Source organism: Anastrepha ludens, chromosome 3 (genome assembly GCF_028408465.1).
Source record: "Anastrepha ludens isolate Willacy chromosome 3, idAnaLude1.1, whole genome shotgun sequence".
NCBI classification, from domain to species: domain Eukaryota; kingdom Metazoa; phylum Arthropoda; class Insecta; order Diptera; family Tephritidae; genus Anastrepha; species Anastrepha ludens.
Genome location: NC_071499.1, coordinates 27,658,398 through 27,680,449, shown reverse-complemented (window position 1 = coordinate 27,680,449; position 22,052 = coordinate 27,658,398). Strand labels below are relative to the sequence as shown.

Sequence of the window (22,052 nt, the reverse complement as noted above, 5' to 3'; positions counted from 1 at the left end):
ACAGATACCTGTAAAATTTTGAATTGTTTTATATTAATATAATCCTTTAAAGTTCAAAAAAGTTTTAGAACGTAAATTTAAGTATTTCTTATATTATAGATCGTCAACCGTGACGACTCTATTCTTTGCGTTCGAGCGCTGGGAGAGGTATAGTTACGTTGTATTTAAACTTTAGACGCGTTTTTCTCAAAACTATATTTTTCGAATTGGCGTACACGGTAACTCGAAAAGTTATTGACCGATCTCCCTGAAATTTTGCACACACCGTTTTTATGATATTACTTTCTATGTGAATTTACAAGTTTTCGAAAATTTTATTCCGCGAAATTTTTTCCATTTTGGTTTAAGGGGTTACATTTGTTTCGTGGGTTCAAAAAATCGATTTTGTTTTTGGCTTATCAATTTCTACAACATCTCAAGAATATTATCCTAAATTTTCAAGTCGGTCCGAATAATAGTTGCGGAGATACAGCCTTTGGAAGGTGTGCACTCCAAGCCACTTTTATTGTTACACAAAACTTTAAGCGCGTTTTTCTCGGAACCGTGTTTTCAAAGTCGGTTGTCAAATGTCCTCGAAAACTACTCAACCGATCTTGATGAAATTTTACACAGGTATTTGAGATACAATTTACTCGTGCTTGAACGAAGGATTTTTTTTTTCAATTACAACTATTTAAAAAAAGCAAAATGTCAAGCAAATTTGACCGAAATTTTAAATTTTATTGGAAAAATATCTGCCAAAATTCCAATTTTTACATTTTTCTTTTCTTCGTTCAATCACGAGTTTATGGTCTTAACTAAAACATTTATTTTTGTTTTTTCATTTTCGATGATCCTGTCAGGAGTTATGCTGACAACGCGGAAATTTCAGAAATTATTCTCTAAATATGTATCTATAAGAGAGAAAAAAAAGTTTGAATAAAATAAATAATTTTTTACATAGAAAAAAAAAAAATATATATTGAAAATAGGCCTTTTTTTACCCGACGAAACCCATGTAACCCCTTAATTCATATAGAAATTATGACATTAATAAACAAAAAAAATTTTGGTTTTTTGTATTCAGGTCACTGACGCCGATGCTACAATGCCCACCGATTGAGAAGCCCCGCTGCGACCTTCCTGGAAGAATTGAGTGTACATCTGCCATTTTAAATTATTAAAACAAAAAAAAATTGTTTATATTACTTTAATATTATATATAAATAAACTCTATGCCAATTTTGAAAAAAATGTATTGACTTCTTCATTTTAAATGATTTTAATGAAAATCAGGGGAAATATGGCCGTTTACAGGTATCTGTACCCTTAACTGTGTGTTTTTTTTTAATTTTATATATTTTAATTTTACATGCCCAAGAGGTTGGGCTGGCAACTTATAACCTCGTATTTCGGTTAGCGGTTGCGGCTATTGATACAAACATTTGATTTATTTATTTATATAGCAAATTTTACAAATAAATTTGCTGAGCCTGAGTTAGCAGCGGACGCCTAGGTCACTAGGTGTGATACAAATATTATATTTACTTCAGAAATTTTGTTTCTTTGCTATACTCAGAAGAAGGAGCAGACTAAGAAGATAAATTAGTGAATTAGTTTTTGAAAATCGCTGCATACAGTCGGTGTCAGCTAATTTGAGGTAAGACAATTATCAAAGATTTCAGTGCGGCAGCTTATTAACTAAATTTTGTATGGCAAAAATAAAGATGCAGCTCTGAAGAATTCCTGCAAATGCAACTTTTCAAGATTACATTCTTACTTTTTTCTGAAAACATGTGAAACTAAAAGAAAAAAAAAAAAACAAAAACGGTTTCCACATTGAGCAGCTTATCTGATGCAAAGAATTTGAAAGGAAATTTGTACCGTTATGTTTACTAATAACACGCATGTGGCTCTGCAGTGAGTTTTGCTACTTTATTTTGTCAACTCTTGTGCAGATTTATTGTCTTTGTGGCGTTCAAAGAGAGAAAACATTAATAATTTGAAGTATGGGTCAGCGTACAACAACTAAACAACGCGAATTGGTCATTCACTATTATGAGCTGAAGAATCTGCGTGTGACTGTAAAACACGATGGTGGAGGTGTAACAACTTGGACTTGCATGGCAGCATCAGGGGTGGGAAATTTAGCTGCCATTGTTGTTATTATGGATAAGAACAGGTATCTGGGAATACTAAAAGACAATTTACCTTGAAGTGCCGAAAAAGTCCACGACAAAACATCAGGTTTAATCAAGATCAGGACCCAAAGCATAAGTCGGGAATAATGCAGACTTGGCTTATTTGGAATACGTCCACATGTTATGGAACCACCAGCCCAGTCTCCCAACTTAAAATGGGAAAAACGTCAGAAAAAATAACATTTGCAACAGAGTAAGCTTGAAAAATGCACTGAAAGAAAAGCAGGCCAAAATTGATGGGCCAGAGAATGACACAAAAATTGTTCAATTCAATGCAAACGCGGCTTAAGGAGGTTATGTCTCAAAATGGTTGCCACATTAAATATTAAAAATATATTTATAATCAAAGAATGTACTTATGTATGTTTTTACCTCAAATAAGCTGCTCAATGTAAAAAGTGCACTTTTTTTATTTTTGTTTTGTGTTTTTGTAAGAAAAAAGAAAAAACAGAATTAAAAAAAAATAAAACTCAGATATTTAAGGGGGGCAAGCTCATCCATCACTTTCAAATTTTCCATATATACAATTTTTTTTACTTTAAAAATTCATTTACAATCTAAAGCATATCTTTTCAATGTTTCAAGCTTAATAGAACGTCTAAAAAGTCAGTAAAGTGCTGCGCGTCGAACGAAAGATGAGTAAGAATGAAAACTTTAATTGCGTTTTTCTCGAAATACGTTTTTTTTTGCGCGCTGTCGAATATAACTCAAAAAGTAATCAAGATATGAACTTAAAATTTTACAGGGATATCCTTTAACATATTGGCCTTTGCATGTCCCCGCTACGGACACATAGTATGATAGTTATGTATGCGTAGAATACGTGAGGCCCCAATACTGGGACACGAAAAAAATAGAGTTTTCATTTCAATTATTTGTCATCGCTATAGTTTTCTTTAACAAATATTGCAACTTTGTACATCTCTGGTTTATTGATCATACACTGACAAGAAATATTTACCGCAATATAACGTTTTAAGGCGTAAATATTGTGGAATATTCACAACAGATCTGTCGCATTGATATTCAGTGTAATTTTCCGTCGTCATATGGGCGAGTATTACAAAAAGGGTTCTCGGCCGTTAAAGGTTAATTATCACTAAAAATATTTTTTTTTTGTTTCGATAAATTTATTTATAAAAAATAAGTGTAATTTTTTTCTTTTTCTCTTCAAATTTTCATTTTTTTTCGTTAAAAATAGGTAAGTTCAAAGTGGAATAACTTATTTTAATGACAAATTTTTGTCTGGTTGATTTCAGTAGATTTCAAGAGGCTGTACATTTCACGACGCAAATTAAATTTATTTAATTTTATTTCATTTTGTTTTACTTTATTTTAATTTTATTATATTTTATTCGTTTATTTAACTTGGTTTTGTAAGTTTTTTGTTGTACTTTTATTTCGTTTACTTGATTCAGTTGAATTTAGTTTAATTTAATTTAACGTAATTTTCTTACCTTTATTTATTTAATTTTATTCAGTTCAGTTAAGTTTAAGTCAATTTAATCTAAATTTGTTATTAATTATTTTATTTTATTTTGCTTTATTTTATCTTAATTACAATTGTTTTATTTAATGTATTTGTTTTTAATTTATTTTTTTTTTCTTGAAGTCAGTTTAGTTCAATTTAATTTAAATTAATTTAATTCAAATTTATTTGTATCTCATTTTGTTTTATTGTGTTTAATTAAATTTTTTTTCTTTTATTTGTTTTAGTTGTTTTTAATTATTTTATTTTATTTTAATTATAATTTTTTTATTTAATGTATTTTTTTTGTAATTTATTCAATTTTTTTCTTCAAGTCAGTTTAGTTTCATTTAATTTAATTCAAATTTATTTTTATTTATTTTGTCTCATTTTGTTTTATTGTGTTTAATTTAATTATTTTTTCTTTTACTTAATTTAATTAATTTTTTCTTCTTTTATTTATTTTATTTGACCTGACGACCTGACGTTAGCCTCACCTTGAAACAAGGTGTAGTGTCTATCTTTCAGGCCGCATATCTTGTCGTTTGATATCCAAGGTTCTTGGATGAGAATGATGTCTTCTCTGAGGTCAGAGAGACGAAGAATGAGAGCTGCTGAGGCAGCCTTAGAGTGATGCAGATTAATCTGCAGCACAGTTAGATGAACATTCAATAACTGTTGCGTTCGCGTCATCTAACTAGTCTATCCTCGCTAATTAAAGTCTATCCTCGTCCTCGAGTTGAATATTGAATAAGTTTCCCCAAGTTCGCTGTTTGATTCCGAGTCGGACTCAATCGTCGAAGCTTGTGAGAGAGGCTTATCGACATCCATCTCGGGGGCCGCCGTACTCTCTTCGCTGGGTGCGAGGAGATTTTTCGGCTGATAGGTCCAGATGGTAGTGGTGATGAACCCGAATGCCACAATCCACTTGCGGTCGTCCAGTGCTTGAACGCTTTCCTGGTCCAGGAGCAGCGTGACATGTCTGGAGTTTCCTGAAGGCTCTTCCACCTTAACTACCTTCCAGTTTTCGGTGGGTTGGTTCGGGTTTCCGATCTTCAGTAGCTCCAGGATGGTTTCCGGATCGGATGGCTCTACAGGTATTCTTGCTCTGCCGCGTAGTTTGTTGGGAATTTCGCTCAAGTCAGTTTAGTTTCATTTAATTTAATTTAATTCAAATTTATTTTTATTTATTTTATCTAGTTTTGTTTTATTGTGTTTAGTTCAATGATTATTTTCTTCTATTACTTAATTTAATTATTATTTTTTTATTTTTATTTAAATTGTTTATTATTTTTTATTTAAATTGTTTTCTTTTATTTGTTTTTTATTTTATTTCATTTTGCTTTATTTTATTTTAATTTAATTATAGCTTTTTTTATTTCATGAATTATTTTTTTTTATATTTAAATTAATTTAATTCAAATTTATTTTTTTCTTTTACTTGTATATATATACCTATATAATTGGCGCGTACACCCTTTTTGGGAGTTTGGCCGAGCTCCTCCTCCTATTTGTGGTATGCGTCTTGATGTTGTTCCACAAATGGAGGGACCTACAGTTTTAAGCCGACTCCGAACGCTGGATATTTTAATGAGCACCTTTTTCACTCGGAGATTTGCCATTGCCTGCCGATGGGCGACCGCTAATAGAAAAATGTTTTTCTTAATTTTGGAGTTTCACCGAGATTCGAACTAACGTTCTCTCTGAGAATTCCGAATGGTAATCACGCACCAACCCATTCTGCTACGGCGAATTAATTAAATTTTTTCCTTTATTTATTTTATTTGCTTTTAATTATTTTATTTCATTTTGTTTTATTTTATTTTAATTTAATTATAGTTTTTTTATTTAATGTATTTTTTTTTTAATTTATTTTTTTTTTCTTCAAGTCAGTTTAGTTTTATTTAATTTGATTTAATTCAAACTTTCTTTATTCATTTTATTTCATTTTGATTTATTGTGTTTAATTTAATTTTTTTTTTTTCTTTTACTAAATTTAACTAAATGTTTTTTTATTTATTTTATTTGATTCAATTCAGTTTAATTTAAAGGAGCCACGTTTGAACAGCTGTAGCGCCGCCATTTTGCTATTTTATTTATAAAAAAAAAAATTGTATATTCATTTACGTGTGAATATTGGGGTCATAATTAGCGCTCTTTAAAACTGCGTTTTTATTTTTTCGATGCATAATTTAATCATTAAGCTGCAGCACCTCCATGTAATGATAGTTCGCTTGCATAAAATAAGCTAACACAAACTGTATATGGATTCAAAATTTGCAAGTATCAGTAGAAAAAAAGGAAAATATGAGACATTTGCAAGCATTAAAATCAGTTTGATTTAGAAATAAGAAACAAGATTTTGAAGAAGACGCATGTGTCAGTGTGTAATAACTCCAAAGGACACATTAAATGATTTCTTACCAAACATATCTGGCTCACCACAAAACTATGATGCAACTCTAACTTGAATTACAAATAAAGTATTATATTTATTTCATCTTACATGTATGGCTAACCTATCAGTATAACGCAAAATACAATTTTAATAAAAAAAAAGATATATATATATTTATGATAATAATGAACTATCAAAAAGTCTTTCACAATATTCTCTCAGCTTTGTTTGTTTGTATATATATTATATATATGTATTATAAATAGTTTACCAATAAAAATTTTGCACCAAATAGTTTTGCTTTAATCGCTTTTGTTTTCAATTCAATTGTTAAGTGCACATAAAGCACAGGTCACTGTATACATTCAATTCGTTAAATATCCTAAAAGTGCACACTAACGAAGGAAATCATATAAATACGTGTATAATATAGTTTATTTTATGAACAAGTTTTATGTACAACAAGCACACATTTTCAATTTATTTTTCGAGCCCAGTCAAAATTAAATATATTCATGTATCTCTTATGTAGTTAACGGCCTGCAGCTCGCTTTAAATCAAACACAAATTTTCAGCACACCTAATAACACTTTTCTTAACTAACAATTTATTGAAATTTAACGGCTTCTCACTTATTATCTTATAGACCCGTTGTTGCAAATTCGTTCGCCTTACATTTTGCTGCACTTGCATATACATAGTAATTTTAGTTTTTTCATTTTTTCATTTTTTCATAAATATTACAACTGGTAATTTTGTATATGTACATGTATATATGCATTATAATATATTGTATGTATGTATGTATGCATGTATAAGTTACAAATTACAAAAATATGTTTTACATACTACGTTTTCAACATTTAAAAAAAATATACATATACATTTATATAGTTGTATGTATGTATAGATGTGTTCCCCCCTCCTCATGTGTATGCACACATAAACAAGGGCCAGGGGGGGTGTGCAATTCACTTCTCAATTCTTACATACAAGTTTATCAATAGAAATAAGTGAAGTTCAATTCTTTACTTGACTTATGGCAGTAATAAGTAATTTGTTTTGTTTTCATTCATTCTGAGATAATTTGACTTTTGTTCTTGTGACTTGTCCGCGCCTTGGGGAACAAATCAGTTGTAATGCATTTTAGTTACCAATACAAGACAATTCCATATCTGTTAATTTGTACATTTGGGAGTAAAAACTGCTGAATAATGACGTCACTATGCGCGACATGCATATATTTGTGGTATGTATGTGAAAAATGCGATGGTTCGTATTTTTTGTATGTATGTATGTTTGCTGTCTTGAGTCCACATTGCCACAATGAAATTAAGCAAACTTAAAATTACAAGTTAATGCAAGTTCGTTTTTTAAGGGGCATTCAACCATTACACATAGTTTACACCAAAGTTTTCACTGCCTATAGGCAAGTTTACATAGACACACCGACCGAAAATATGCATGTATATATGTGTGTGTTTAAAATATTTGCATGTTAGAATGTTTGATGTGTGTTATTCATATTTTCATATTTGTTAATCAATAGGTAATTGTTATTATTTTTAGTTTTAGTGTTTTGCAGTTGCCATGGCTGGCTCTCTCCACTTGCCGTATTGAATGCGGCACTATTTGATTTTTCTTCAATTCGCATTAGTGGCAAGCGGGCGAACGACCTCTGCGCTGTAGCCGTGAAACATTCATTGCCTCAAATCAATGCCTCTGAATGCTGTCAACGGTACACAAAAATTGTACCGCGCTCGTTGTTCTTCCTTCCGTAAGCGCCGCCAGATACGTTTTTAGACTAAAATCAAAAAAAGAAAAGAAAAGAAAAATTTAAATTAAAGCTTAGATTTCAAAATGTAATGGAAGTAATTATATGTAATCTTATTATAGGCCGCGCTGTTAGTTCTGCCTTCTCCAAACTGAATAAAGAGGCAAAGCGAATGGGACTGGTGGTGAACGAGGACAAAAAGAAGTGCCTCCTGTCATCAAACTGTCGGCGCACTCGCGTATCGGCACTCACGTCCCTGTTGACAGTTATAATTTTGAAGTTGTAAAAGACTTCGTGCATTTAGGAGCCAGCATTAACACCGATAACAATGTCAGCCTTGAAATCCAACGTAGAATCTCTCTTGCCAACAATTGCTACTTGGGACTAAGTAGGCAACTGATCAGTAAAGTACTTTCTCGACGAACAAAACTATTGTAACACTCTACAAGACTCTCATCATGCCTGCCCTAACGTATGGCGCAGAAGCGTGGACGATGACAACATCCGATGAAGCGACGCTTGGAGTGTTTGAGAGAAAGATTCTGCGCAAGATTTTTGGACCTTTGCATGTTGGCAGCGGCGAATATCGCAGGCGATGGAACGATGAGCTGTATGAGTTTTACGACGACTTAGTCATAGCGCAGCGAATAAAGATCCAGCGGCTACGTTGGCTGGGTCATGTTGTCCGAATGGATACAAACGCTCCGGCTCTGAAAGTATTCGATGCGGTACCAGCTGGTGGTAGCAGAGGAAGAGGAAGGCCTCCTCTGCGTTGAAAAGATCAGGTGGAGAAGGACTTGGCTTCACTTGGTGTGTCCAACTGGCGCCGGTTAGCACGAGAAAGAAACGAACTGACGCGCTTTGTTAAACTCGGCCAAAATCACGTAAGCGGTTATAGCGCCAATTAAGAAGAAGAAGATTATAGGCCTTATCTTTTCGCCAAGCGTTAGCAAGTGATGAATAGATGAAGCAACTGGTATAAATGAACATATCTTGGCAACGCTGGAATAGAGCTGCCTGAAATTACATTTGTTTGTGAAAATAGTGAGTTATACCAGTTTTATAAGGTATAACCGTACTTGCTAGTGGCGAATCTTGCTCGATAACTTTGTTGTTGCTTTCGCATGCAAATTGTTCGTCAAGTTAGTCGAGCAGAGAGATAGCGAGCAGAGAAGTCGCGAATAGAAGAGGCTTTATGTAATTAATTAAACGAGTTGGCTGAGCCATTTGCCGAAATGTATTCCATGGATTCCGGGCCTTTGCGATATCGAGCGGAATTGTGGCGAGAGTACATAGATAATGATTTACAGTATTGGAAAATATAATAGCAAAAAATATTTTCATGTAATTTTTGACAATTTTTTATTTTTATTTTTTTATTTTTGAAGACTCCGAATATGTTATGCCTGACAAGTTCAAACAATTACTGCAAATTAAGAAAATAAAAAGCCTCTTTTCCAAATATTCTACAACATAATGAAATTTCCAACAAAACAAAATTTCTACAACAAAATAAAATTTCTAGAACATAATAACACATGGGCTGAAAAGTTACGGTCCTGATATAGATGCATTAAAGCTTAAAAAAACAGCTGTTAAATTTCATGAGTGACACTACTTTTGTTATTTTCAAAACAATGGATCAAAAAAAAATTCGTGTTTTAATTTTGCACTGCTTCTCGATGCGGAAAAATACCGTTCAAGGGAAGCAATGGCTTGCAATGTTATGGGGACTCCGCTCCATCATTACTGGCTGTTCGTAGACCTAAAAAAATGCTCGCCGGTGAGAAAATTCGCTCGAATAATGAGGTTATCGCTGAAACTGAGGCCTATTTTGAGGCAAAAGATAAATCGTTCTACAAAAGTGGTATTGAAATGTTAGAGCGGAGATGGAATGATTGCGTTTTTCTTAATGGAAATTAAGTTGATGAATAAAGTTAATTTTGAACAAAGAAAAGTGTTTTCTTTGACACTTTAGCCCATGTGTTATTTGGCCGAGCTAATCTTTCAATTTTCGATTTCATGTTGTCTTACGAAGCATTTTTTGTTTTACGTTTCAAAATATTTATTGTTATTTCAAAATGTCCGTGCAAAATATAAAGGTCCCCCACACACTGATTAAAAATTCCTTAGTTAAAAATGCTTGATTGATTTGAAATCGTAACTTTTAACAATTTTAACCCTTTACTCGTCGAGAGAATTAATCCGGTGGCAGAGGATATTCTAGGCGAGTATCAATATGGATTCTGAGCGAACAGATCAACTACTGATCAATATTTTGTAATATCCAATTTTTTTTTTTTAATTTTATAAAGATGGTCCGACATCCACTGCCTATTTGTGGATTTTAAAGAAGCTTTTGACAGCATCCAAACTGCTTTTAATACTTCGTCGGCAAGCAGTGCCGAATGACCGTGACAGGAACAACATCCAAGGAGTTGCAATACAAGAAAAAACTTCAAACACATTTGATGTTGTCATAGATGTGAAACAAGGAGACAAATTTTCTACCGTCATATTTAACCCAGTTTTAAATTTTTTACTCAGCGATATCGACCCTGGAGCTACAATTTTCGCGAAAAGCGTTCAGATCTACGGCTACGCTGACGACTTTACTATCGTTGCGAGAAACCAACACGCACTTGCTGACTGTACACTGGAGCTGATAACTAAAGCAAAGCTAGTCGGCCTTGAAGTAATGTCGATAATACAAAATACCTCGGTGGGTCTTTAGACGCCACACGCTACGGTAACCTGGAGATCGGCTCATACATTTTTCACAAAGTGAAGAGTATTGAGTGAAGAGTCTGACTGTAAACCTTAGCAGTGCTGCAGATCCCCTAATCAGTGTGAGTCATAGACTTCATACTATTAATAGAAGTTATTTTGCTCACCTGAAACTTCTCAAAAATAAATTACTATCGAAGTCGTATAACCTACAAATCTACAGAACGCTAATAAGACCAGTGTTAAGATATGGCTGCGAAGCTTGTTTTTTTTGGCGGGACAAACTAGCAAGTACAGCACTCAGACAACCTAAGTCCATTGTACTGCACTCGGGTACCCTTTTGAACTTTATTTAAATCTCTGAAGAAATCTAAGTAGATTTCATGGTGCCAAGGAGCCAAGGTGGTCGCTTCATAACGTATTAGTGCCAAAGACCTCAAGCCTTATTCGAGCGAAGACCGGGTAGACGCACAGAATGTGGTCCGCCGTCTCATGGGTACGACAACTAACATAAAGAAGGATATTTGGAGCAGTAAGGGAAGTTCGGATCATACAGAATAAGATACAATGAGGAGATCGAACAGCTGATATCAGGCCAAAACATTGTGCGTTTCGCTAAAGTTCAGCGGCTGAGATGGCTTGGATACCTACTCAGGATGGACGACAGCAGGATTACGAAAAAGACCTTCAACTCTTTTATTATGGATAGTAAAAAGCGTGGAAGACCCCCAAGAAGATGGGCAGACGATGTTGATGCAGATTTTTGTCTTATAAATGCTATAAGAAGCGACGCGATGAACCGAGTCGTATGGACCACGCTTGTGAAGAAAGCACTGGCTCACCCTGAGCTGTAATTGCTATACGACGACGAGGACAGTGATTCTGCCAGTTGAAATAATATCGTTTTGTTGCTGTTATTAATTCATGAAAGTAGGAGTAAGATGTTAAAAAGGACTACATCAGAGTGTTTCTGCCATGGACACCAAAAGCACAAAATTAGGTTCGACTTGATAAAACTAGAAAGCGGGCGATATTTTTGGCATGAAATAGAATAATTATAAAAGCCATTTTAACTTACTTTGATCAAATGTGCTGGGATTGATGTAGCTAATCAAGTCTTGGTCCGACATTGTGGTCAGCTCTTGCGGAATCGGCGGTTGTAGGGGCACAGGCCCAACCGCCGCACCAGCGTGAATGCCGGGCGCGGCCGCTGAAGTTTGTTGAGTAACAACAGCGCCATTTGTGGTCACTGCAGCTGCGGCGACTGATTTTTGCAATGAATTTTCGGTGGCCAAGGCAACTATGAGAGATTCCTGTGGGGAAGTGGGAGGGCTGTGGCGAAACAAAAGGATAGTTAAAGAGCATTCAAATGTATTACATACAGCGCCATACAAAATAGTAGAGCCGCACTTACATGCCCAATGAGAATTGCGATTGCACGTCGCTGACTGCTACTGCTGCTGCTGCTACAGCTGCAGATGGCGGCACGTCGGGGTGATTTAGAAGCAAGTTCACCAAGGGGCTTGTATTGCCAGTCGAGGCCACCGCCGCTGCTGCTGCCGCTGACGGATTTATTAATGCTTGTGGTGGCGGTTGCTGTTGCTGTTGCTGATGATGGTGTTGCTGTTGCTGATGATGATGATGCTGCTGCTGCTGCTGTTGTTGTTGTTGATGCTGCTGTTGTTGTTCCTGATTAGATATTAAATCGGCTGCAGCTTTGATGATCATATTACTAACAGCAGTGGAAGTCGCCACTGTCACAGCAACTGGCTGGTCAGCTGCCTGTTCCACGTCGGCCACATTATCCACAACCGCACCAGTTGGATTTGTAGGACTCATTATAATATTGCTGAGCGCAAGTGCTGCTACCGCGGCATCTTGCTGTGTTGGTTGCGGCTGCATGGCAATATCATTCAAAATCGAATTGGCCATGGTCACTTGGTGCGGGGCCATGATATTCGGCACTACAGCGGTGGCAGCACCATTAGCTGAACACAAAATCGTGGACGGTGAAACTGCAGGATTCATAATCATTTCAGTGGAGATGCCGCCATTGGGATCGGTGATTGTTGCACCCGTGGCCGCGCCTGGCACGGCAACAGTGGCTTCCACCACCGCATTGGCTGGCACAGCTACAGCACCGTTGCCCCCTATGGGAGCAGGTAGCAGTTGTTGCATTGGCATTGCATTTAACACCGCCGCAGGTTCCGAATTTAAGATAATATCCTGCGTAATGGGTGAATTGTGTCCATTGAGTGAATTATTCGGCGAGACAGAAAGAGTGGCTGTTAAGCCTGAGTGTGGCGAAGAGCCGCTTGAGCCGTTGGAGTGAGAGGAAGAATTGCTCGATATGGATAAGCTGCGTTCGAGCACTGCCGGTTGCTGTGGCCCATTAGCTTGCTGCATAATACCAGCGAACGGATGATCAATGACTGTGCCCACGCTGCTATTGACGCCACCGAAAAGCGACTCCTCTGCTGCTGCTGCGGCAACAACGGCCGCCACGGTCGGGTCATTGGCCACTGCTGTGGATTTAGCCAAATCGGTAATGAATTTGTCTACTGCCACTGCCTGTTGCTGTTGTGCCACAACTTTGGCAATTTCCGTCTTCACGGCCAACTCAACGGCGGCAGCTACGGAGGGCGGCGGTGCCACTGGAAATGCAGGCATGCTGTTCGAATCGTACATCATTGTGTCCATGCTAGTCTTGCGGTCATAGTGCGAGTGAAATTGCATTGCATTGGGACTGATGGGAGCGCCGCAATTGGCCATAACGGCATCTGGCGTTTGTATCGCCTCCGCCAACGAACTTTGCGACGTTTCGTCGATCAGCTCAGTCTTGAGTGTTTCAGCGACGTTCAGGTGTGCTAATTGCTGATCCGTTAGCATGGGCGTGGCTGTGGGCAATGAAGGGCGCCGTACGCCCATCGGCATTTGTGTTGTGATTGGTGGTGGCATCATACCGGAATCGATTTCATGTTTGGTCTCCGTGGCTGGCCAAAGGGCTGCACCACCAGCAGCTCCACCCATTGCTGGCGCAATAGCGTTCGATGTATCCATATATGAGGTGGCATCTACAAATATACATAAGACTTTGTTAATAACGCCCAAAAAGGGTGAAGAAATGGTAGAATGTCGGTGGTTAAAAAATAAAAAAAATAAATAAAAACCATATTTCATTGAAAATGTGGACAAACATATTTAGTTACTCTTTTGTTTTTTTTTTTTTGTTTTTGCAATTGAGAATATATGTAAATATATATTTTAACGAAAACTTAAATATGCGCTTACGAACTAAATTGTATGGGCTACGACTTATAATTTACTTCTCTCAAGTCTAAATGTTACGACTAATGGCTATTGATTAAATTTAATGATATTTCTAATTTGCTTAATTTTATGTTACTATCCTTCATCAGCCAAATTGCTTTATTACACATCGATATTTGCATCTTTTTTCGTTACATTTTGCATCAACTGCATTGAAGTGAAAAAATAAATAAATACACAAATGGAAATACAGAAATTGGATTTCGTTTGGATGATGAGTTGGGGAAATTACTTTGAGTGCATCACACAATTGCGCACAAACTGATACACACACACACACATGCGCATACATACACATACGCACACGCATACAAAAGTACATTGAACAACAAATAATACGAGTACAAAAGCAGTTTGGAAAAGTAGAGGAAGTGAAGTACCTTCAACGATTTTGTGATAAAAAACAAAATTCTTCACACTTGCATATAACAAATTGCAAACTTAATAAAACATTTTTCAAACTCTATTTTTGAAAGAAAAAAAAAAAAATTGTGAAATGACGAGCTTTTTTTTTGGCATTTGCTCTCAGAAAAGTAGCTGACTCAAATAGTTTAATTTTATTACCCAAATTAATGAAAAGCTTATTTAATCAGGCACAAAAAAGCATAAACGAGTTCTCGAATTTACAAACATTGAAAACAATGCCCGAATTGTAAAACTTAACCCTTTTTAAGGCAGAGGCGATATATTTACCACCAACAAAAACTTTGTTTATCTTTTTATGTAAGTTATCAAAGGAGTCCTAATTTGTTGCATTGGCAACTAAGAAGGTCTGGTTTATTATTATAAAAAAAAAAAATGACGTTTGTGTGACATATTTTTTCTTGGCGGCACTAGCTGTCAAAAATTGCGGTAATTTTGAAAGAAAATTTGTTACTCCGTGAATCTTCATATTTTTTATTTGAAAGGAGGTAAGAAACTGTTTTTTTATTATGTATTTATATTTATTCTACAAGTTGTTTGCTTTACCTTACAAGTTACTATCGTATTTAGATGTGAGAAGACTTTTTACTCGGTGGGAAAAATATTCCCTCTGCCCGTGGCGTGTTATGTACATTTGTTGAACTAGTTCCTTCTTTTCTCAGGTTTTCATGAAAAATGCCGCGCTATTTGAATGAAAATGATATTGAGCAGATGTTGGACATGCCCGATGATGGCTCAGAAGACGGATTTGAGTCTGATGAGGCAGAAGAGTTCAACGTGAATACAATACAACGGTTACTTCAAGCACTTGATGATTCAAGTGACCTTTTACAAAATTCTCCCACTCATTTGAATTCTACACCTAACAGTTGTTCCGAGTCAGGTACATCTACAATAGCACTATGTTCACAATTAGGTAATTCGCAGCCAGAAGAGCCTTTGATAGTACAGTCATCATCACCCTTAGAACAAGAATTGACTGATGAATCTGAATGTGAAGTTGAGTCATGGGGCAAGGTTTTCTGGACATCCAGGCCAGATCCCGATGAATTTGATAAGGTGACAATAAAACCTCGGTATTTATTGAATAGGAGAGCACGTCCAGTAGCGCATTTCAAAAATTTTTTAGTGATGAAGTCTTCGATTTGATTGTTACTCAGACAAACTTGTATGCGGAGCAGCAAAATATAAAAAAATGGCAGCCTGTTGACACACAGGAAATTAGTGCTTTTTTAGGCATTCTCATTATAATGGGTTATCATATTCTTCCACATATCGATTTATATTGGTCATCGGATCCTGGATTTCGTGTGAATGAAATAGCTGAAGTTATGCCAGTAAAACTCTTCAAGAAAGTTTTAGAGACTTTGCATTTGAACGATAATAGTCAACAACCAAGTAGAGAAGATGTAAATTTTGATAAATTGTATAAAATTCGTCCTCTTATATCTTTACTTAGTCAATCATTTCAAAACAATGCCTTCAATTCCTCTTCCCAATATTCCATGATACTATTCAAAGGAAGGTCCAGTTTGAAGCAGTACATGCCGCTAAAGCCCATAAAAAGGGGCTATAAAGTGTGGTGCTGTTGTGATAGTAGCACAGGGTACTTGTATAACTATGAAATATTATATATACAGGTAAAACAGGGCAAGGAACAGAAGAGGGTCTAGGGGCTAATGTCGTAAAGAAATTGTCAAGTAAATTAGCACAGGAAGATTTCAAGTCTCATGTTACATTCGATAACTTTTTTTGCGATTTTTCTCTCATGCAGTACTTGTATGAAAAAAATATTTATGCCACAGGAACAGTAAGAAGAAATAGAGCAATTTTACCTAACATAATAAAAAATAACACAAAAAGAAACGGCAGAAACAAAAGCCTAAAGTTGAAAAAAGGTGAATTCAAGTAGAGAACTAAACAAGGTGTAGCATTTACTGTGTGGCAATACACTAAAGAGGTTTTATTGTTGACAACTGCATTTCATCCTAAAGTGGAAGTAACAACTGTACAAAGAACGCAAAAAAATGGCACCAGGGAAACTGTAAGTTGTCCTATGGTTGTGAAAGAATACACCAAAAGAATGGGCGGTGTCGACCGTTTTGACCAAGAGAAGGGGACGTATGCTGTCTGAAGGAGAAGTAAACGCTGGTGGTTGCGGATATTCTACTTCTTGGTGGACGCAAGTTTGACTAACTCTTTCATTTTATATTCCCTAACGTCGAGAGTAGAACAGTTTACCAACTTAGAATTTCGGGTGGCTGTTGCCAGAGGATTGATTAGTGGATATAGCAGCAGAAAAAGAAGATCAAGCTGGCCTAGATATATCTGCAAGAAATCACGCATAGCATGCCCAGAGGTATATCAAAAAACTGTAAATGCAGTACCTGAAGAACTGCGGTTTGTAAACGTAGGTGACCATATGCCAGTAGAGTTGGAGACTTACCGACGCTGTAAATTGTGCAGCACAAAGGTCAAAGATAAGCGTAGCAAAATAAAATGCAGCAAGTGTAATGTCCCTCTTTGCATCACGCCTTGTTTTGCACAATTTCATAGAAAATAATGTCTCAAATTCAGCTTGCATGTGGTTCTGTAGACGGGCAGTGGGAATATTTTTACCACCTATTTTTCCAAAACTTCCGAAATAATTAGTGTTTTTTTTTAAGTTTATTTTTGTTATATAAATAAAAACATGCCAAAAATGTAAGCGCAAGTTATTTTATTACTCTGAATCCTTCTGCCTTATAAAGGGTTAACGAAAAAGTGAGTGAACATAACAGTTGTATTTCAAAAACTGAACGTTCTGTTGAGAGTATTGCGGCTGCGCTGCTGTAGCGCAAAGTGTTGCTGAACAGCCTTCAAAATCGACAGCACGACATTCTCGACAATTAGGCATTCATGAAGTAAGTAATTAAATAATTCGTATAGCTCTACATAAATCGATAGCAAAACTTTAAATGAGTTTTTCTCAAAACTTTAGTTTTTTGAACTGGTGATCACTGTAACTTAAAAACCGATAAAAAGAACTCGTACCTGATAGAAAGATTTTTTTTTTAATTTCGATTTTTTTTTAACAATTAATCGTCAGGTTTTTTCTCGAAAATCTGAAAAATATTTCCTGAGGCCGCCATACTGTTTGATTTTTGAAAAAAAAAAAAAAAAAAACAGTTTCGATGAGGCACAATATTATCTATTAATAAAACTAATTTCTCTTGTCCGATTGATTTTAGCTGAATCTTTTTGGGCTTCTGACTACCCTTAACCCCTTAAAACAACAACAATAACGTGTTTTGAATAAAAATACCTGAAGGAATCTAAATTTTTACAAGTTTTATTTCACAGCAGCATCTTGAAAGACTCTATACTTTATTTTTCTTTAAAAAAAATTTTTCATTGCGAGCGAGTTTTTTATCCTTCTACTTTTGTAATCCGTCTATGTGGAGCAGTTCTATTTATTCTTTTGTGAATATTATTTTAATTAAGATGAACTTTGTTTAAAAAGAAATTTGCTATTGAGAAAAATTTGTTAGTGGAAAAGTTTCCTTATCTGTAAGCATTTGTTTTTTGTTTTTAATGAATCTACGGTATTTCAATAAAGTCCATAAAATATTTATTTATAAGAAATGTACAACTCCTAACTTATTAAAAGCCTCTCTTTACGCATACTTTATACACGCACACACACACACTCATTTAAAGTCTAAATCAGTTTCCTAACCTCACTCACACCACTAAGCTCACTCCCCCACCAACACGCAATACACCACAAAGTAATCTCCTACCACATTTTTTTAATTATATTTCACTCCTAGCATTATAAACTTTTTTAATGCAATTACTATAAATAGTGATTTTTTGGTTTTTTTTTTGTCGTTACTTACAACTAATTAGGTTAAATGTAAAAAATTAAAAAATAACCGCACCGCTTAAATGTAAAAATAAATACTATTTTCTAGGTGAATTCACTTAACATATGTTTGTGTTTGTGTTCATGTGTGGGAAGCTATTATGTAGGAATGTACTATAAAAATTATCATAGGTGTGGGGTTGGAAAGTACTTAGATGCAATGGACTCTTTCGCATTCGAAAACGCTCGGTGCGCGTAAAACCTGTAAAAAGGAATAAAAGAGAAAAGCCCAATTTGTATGAGTGAATGGGAGGACGACCAACGTTGACGATCTCGCTCTTTTGCTCTGCCCACTAGCTATATTGTAGAAGTCACTGTTTGGAAGGAAGAAAATTTGATTTTTTTTTTGTTTTTTAGTTTTGTGCCTAACTAAATGGTATGGTTAAAGATAACAAAAAAGGTTAAGAAAGCAAAACAAAAACAAACAAAAAAAAATAACATAAGAATATTAAAATAAACCACAGAAAAATAAAAAGTATTAAAAGCATTATTTAGGTTAATGAAGTGATGAATCGTTAAATTTTTGTTTTTCCTTTAAAAAAAAAGAGTTTGTACTTTTACATTACCGAAATTTACACATACATATGCACATATATGCGGTTGAAGCACGACTTTAGGATGATTAGGAAGTTGTAGCGGAAGACATTGAAGTTGTTGTTGTTGTTGTTGATTAATAAGTCGCTCGGAAGGGACGCTTTGAATTGCATTTAATTGCTGGAAAAATGGGTTAAAATTTAGAAGAAAAAAAACCAAAAAATAACGCGTAACCGATTGAATGTGTAGCAGGTAGGTTAGATGCCTACGGCGAATGCCGGAGTTAAGAAATGCTCTACATTCGGGACGTAAAAGATGCTTGCGAAATAGACCCGACAACTCAGATCAAATGCGAAGCTTTATAATTAACTTAACTTTGAAGTTTTATTGTTTGAATTTTATGTTCAAGCTCAAGTGAATCTAAAAATTTGGCTAGCAAGTCTTAGTTCTCTAATCGGTTTTAGCAGACTTTTCAAAAGTTGAGATTCTTGTTTTAGAATTACGAAAAATAGAAGGAAACAAGAATAGAAGAAAAATTAAATGTGTTGGAATATTGGTTTGGGGGAAAAATAAATCCATTATTTTCGCGGTAGTTGGCTGTACTGATTGATATCTCGTAAAGTATCGATCAAAGAATTTAAAGTTTATGCGCGTGGCCAAGGTGACATTTCACGCTAAAAAATTTTTATTTTGTACACTCGAAAGGTTAAATAAAGTTGTGTTAAAGCTCCAAAATAATATAATTATTGTATCACCTTTAAAAATATGTTTAAAAAATGACGGATTTTGAGGCTTCTACATGGGCTTCCCCCCTTAAAGTATAATATTTTAAAAGTATTGTGTGAAACTTTGAAGTGAATCCGACAAATACTTTTCGAGTTATTCAACAATTAACAAAGGCCGCTCGGGCAAAAACAAACAAAAACAAAATCTTTAAATGCGTTTTTCTCAAAACTTTTTGAATTGGTGATCACTGAAACTTAAAACCCGCTTGGTAGATTTCAATAAAATTTATACTGCTTTTGAAAAACATAAAAAACTCGTACCAGATCGGAGGATTTTTTTTTCAAAAATTTCGATTGTTTTTTTTAACAATTAATTGTCGGTTTTTTTCTCGAAAATCTGAAAAAATTTTCCTGAGGCCGCTATATTGTTAATTTTGAAAAAAAGCTGCGATCAGGCACCAGATTATCTATGAACAAAACTAATTTCTCTTTTCCGAAGGACCTGTGCTGATCACCGCAAGGGACTTCTGGAGAAACGGGATCCACACAAACTGCAATAACTTTTACAATTATTATTATTATTTTTTTTTTTTTTTTTGAAATTTTGCCAAAGTCAAGCGAAACATAAGTCATTAATGCTATGTTTTTATTTTTGTAAAATAAAGCAATTGACTAGCAAAAAAAAAATTATTGAAAATCATCATTTTTTCAAGCCTCTGACTATCCCTAACCCCTTAAAGAAAATATCGAAAATGTCGATAAAATCACAGAAATCGTAGTTGACCAGCATGTTAGAAGTCGTAGCATCACCCAAGAGCCAAAAATCGACCATAAAACAGTTTTAAGCCATTTACACAAAGATTTTATACAAACATAATGGATTTCTTTTTCCCCCGAACGCATATTTGCGACAAATTTTTTCATGAATTAATATCAATTAATAATTTTTCAAAAAGGTATATTTTTATAATACGACCGCCGGTTTAAGCTTTGCTAACTTTGGATTTGTTAACAAAATTACATTCGCTAGTCGGATAATAATTAATACATTTTTTATTTTTCATATTTTTATGCTGTGAGCTCACAAAAATATGGAAACTATATATTTTGAGGCCATTTATTCAATTACTTATTTATATTATTTATTATTTTTATTAAAATTTTGATTGCAGAGCACTATTTACTGATATTGATGAATGATGATGGAATGCATTGTTATAGAATCTTAAAAATTTTAAAAAAAGTTTAGTTGTGAAGAAAGCTGTACAGGGGTTAAGAATTTAAAAATTTGTTATTTCAAATAATTCACTATTTTTCTAATTACTGACCACATCCGAAATTTTTTGTTTTACTTATTTAGTATATGGATTTAAATTTGTTTTTGCCTTTTAATACATTTTAACAGCTATTGAAGTTATCGGGCAGGTTCTGCCAAATCACTACTGCAGTTGCCAGAAAATTTTAATGAAATTCAGTCGAAAGTGAATTACAGAACTTACACGCATTTGTTTTATATTGCCACATAACTGTGATTAGTGAAAAAACTTGTCATTTTAGCCAGAGGTATTAGAGGATCAGTACTTTTGGCACTTGAAAGTTGAAGGGTTAGAAATGAAATTTTCACTTCTTGCCTTAGAACTGTTATGAATGGGAAATATATTATATTTTTGTCTGCCTTTATTAACTCGAATATGTTTAATAACTGTTAGAGACAAGTTCAAGTTTTTCAATTAAATAAGTTTTACTTTACTTTATTAACGAGTTGCATATCTCACAAATCAAAGAAAATCAAAATTGCATTAATTTATTTCCACTTTTAATTATTGTAAAATTAAAATCTTCAGATGACGAAATTTCAAAGCAGTTGATAAAATTTTAAAATTCTGTAAAGGGGGTATTCTGGTCTAGAAATTTGAAAAAATTGATTATCGTTTTTTTGCATATTTTCAAAGTTTAGACCTTCAAAAATATGCCCTTCAACGAATTTTTCAAAATTCGAATTATTTTCGGAGATACAGCGGATTTTGTGACGTGGCGTCTAAGCCGGCGGAATGGAGCAAATCGCACAATGAACGGAAGATGTTACCGGACGACTTGACGACTCGTTCTTTCCAGAAAATCTTTTGTATATATGCTTTATACTTCTATAATATATACCTGGAAATATATCGCCGATTAATCCAGAGTGAGTAGTAAATATTATGATCTAAGTTATTCTATTGGAATTGTTGCTCAAACTTCCAACGCGATTTTTTCAAAACTCCTTTTTTTTAGATGGTCGTCATGATGTCTCAAATTCTACTTGACCGATCGCTTTGAAGTTTGATAAGAATTTTTTATTATAAAGGGTGGTTCAATTTCAAGGGCAGATGTTGAATGTAAACCACATCTAAACGTCAAGCGTTTTCTGCATTTCATTTGACATTTTTCAATTTCAAACTAGCTCAATTTAAACCATGGAAAGATACACAATCGAGCAACGCGTTAAAGTTATTCAGGCTTATTATGAAAACGGGCGTTCGAATTCCGAAGAAAACCATCTTCGGTGATGAGGCACATTTTCACCTCAGTGGATACGTCAATAAG

The 22,052-nt window shown here is 34.6% G+C and overlaps 1 protein-coding gene across 5 annotated transcripts in view; it reads right to left on the bottom strand.

Annotated features, from left to right (window-relative positions):
* Positions 1 to 5,728: 5,728 nt before the first annotated feature.
* The window catches only part of LOC128857242 (nuclear factor of activated T-cells 5), an 85,000-nt gene continuing 68,676 nt past the window's right edge, over positions 5,729 to 22,052 (bottom strand). For all 5 annotated transcript variants that reach the window (XM_054092897.1, XM_054092896.1, XM_054092900.1 and 2 more), the window contains 3 exons: positions 11,962 to 13,621; positions 11,626 to 11,879; positions 5,729 to 7,850 (listed from right to left, as the gene is read on the bottom strand). In XM_054092897.1, coding sequence (XP_053948872.1) covers positions 7,846 to 7,850; positions 11,626 to 11,879; positions 11,962 to 13,621 — 1,919 coding nt within the window. In that variant the 3' untranslated portion in view covers positions 5,729 to 7,845. The remainder of the gene's footprint in view (positions 7,851 to 11,625; positions 11,880 to 11,961; positions 13,622 to 22,052) is intronic.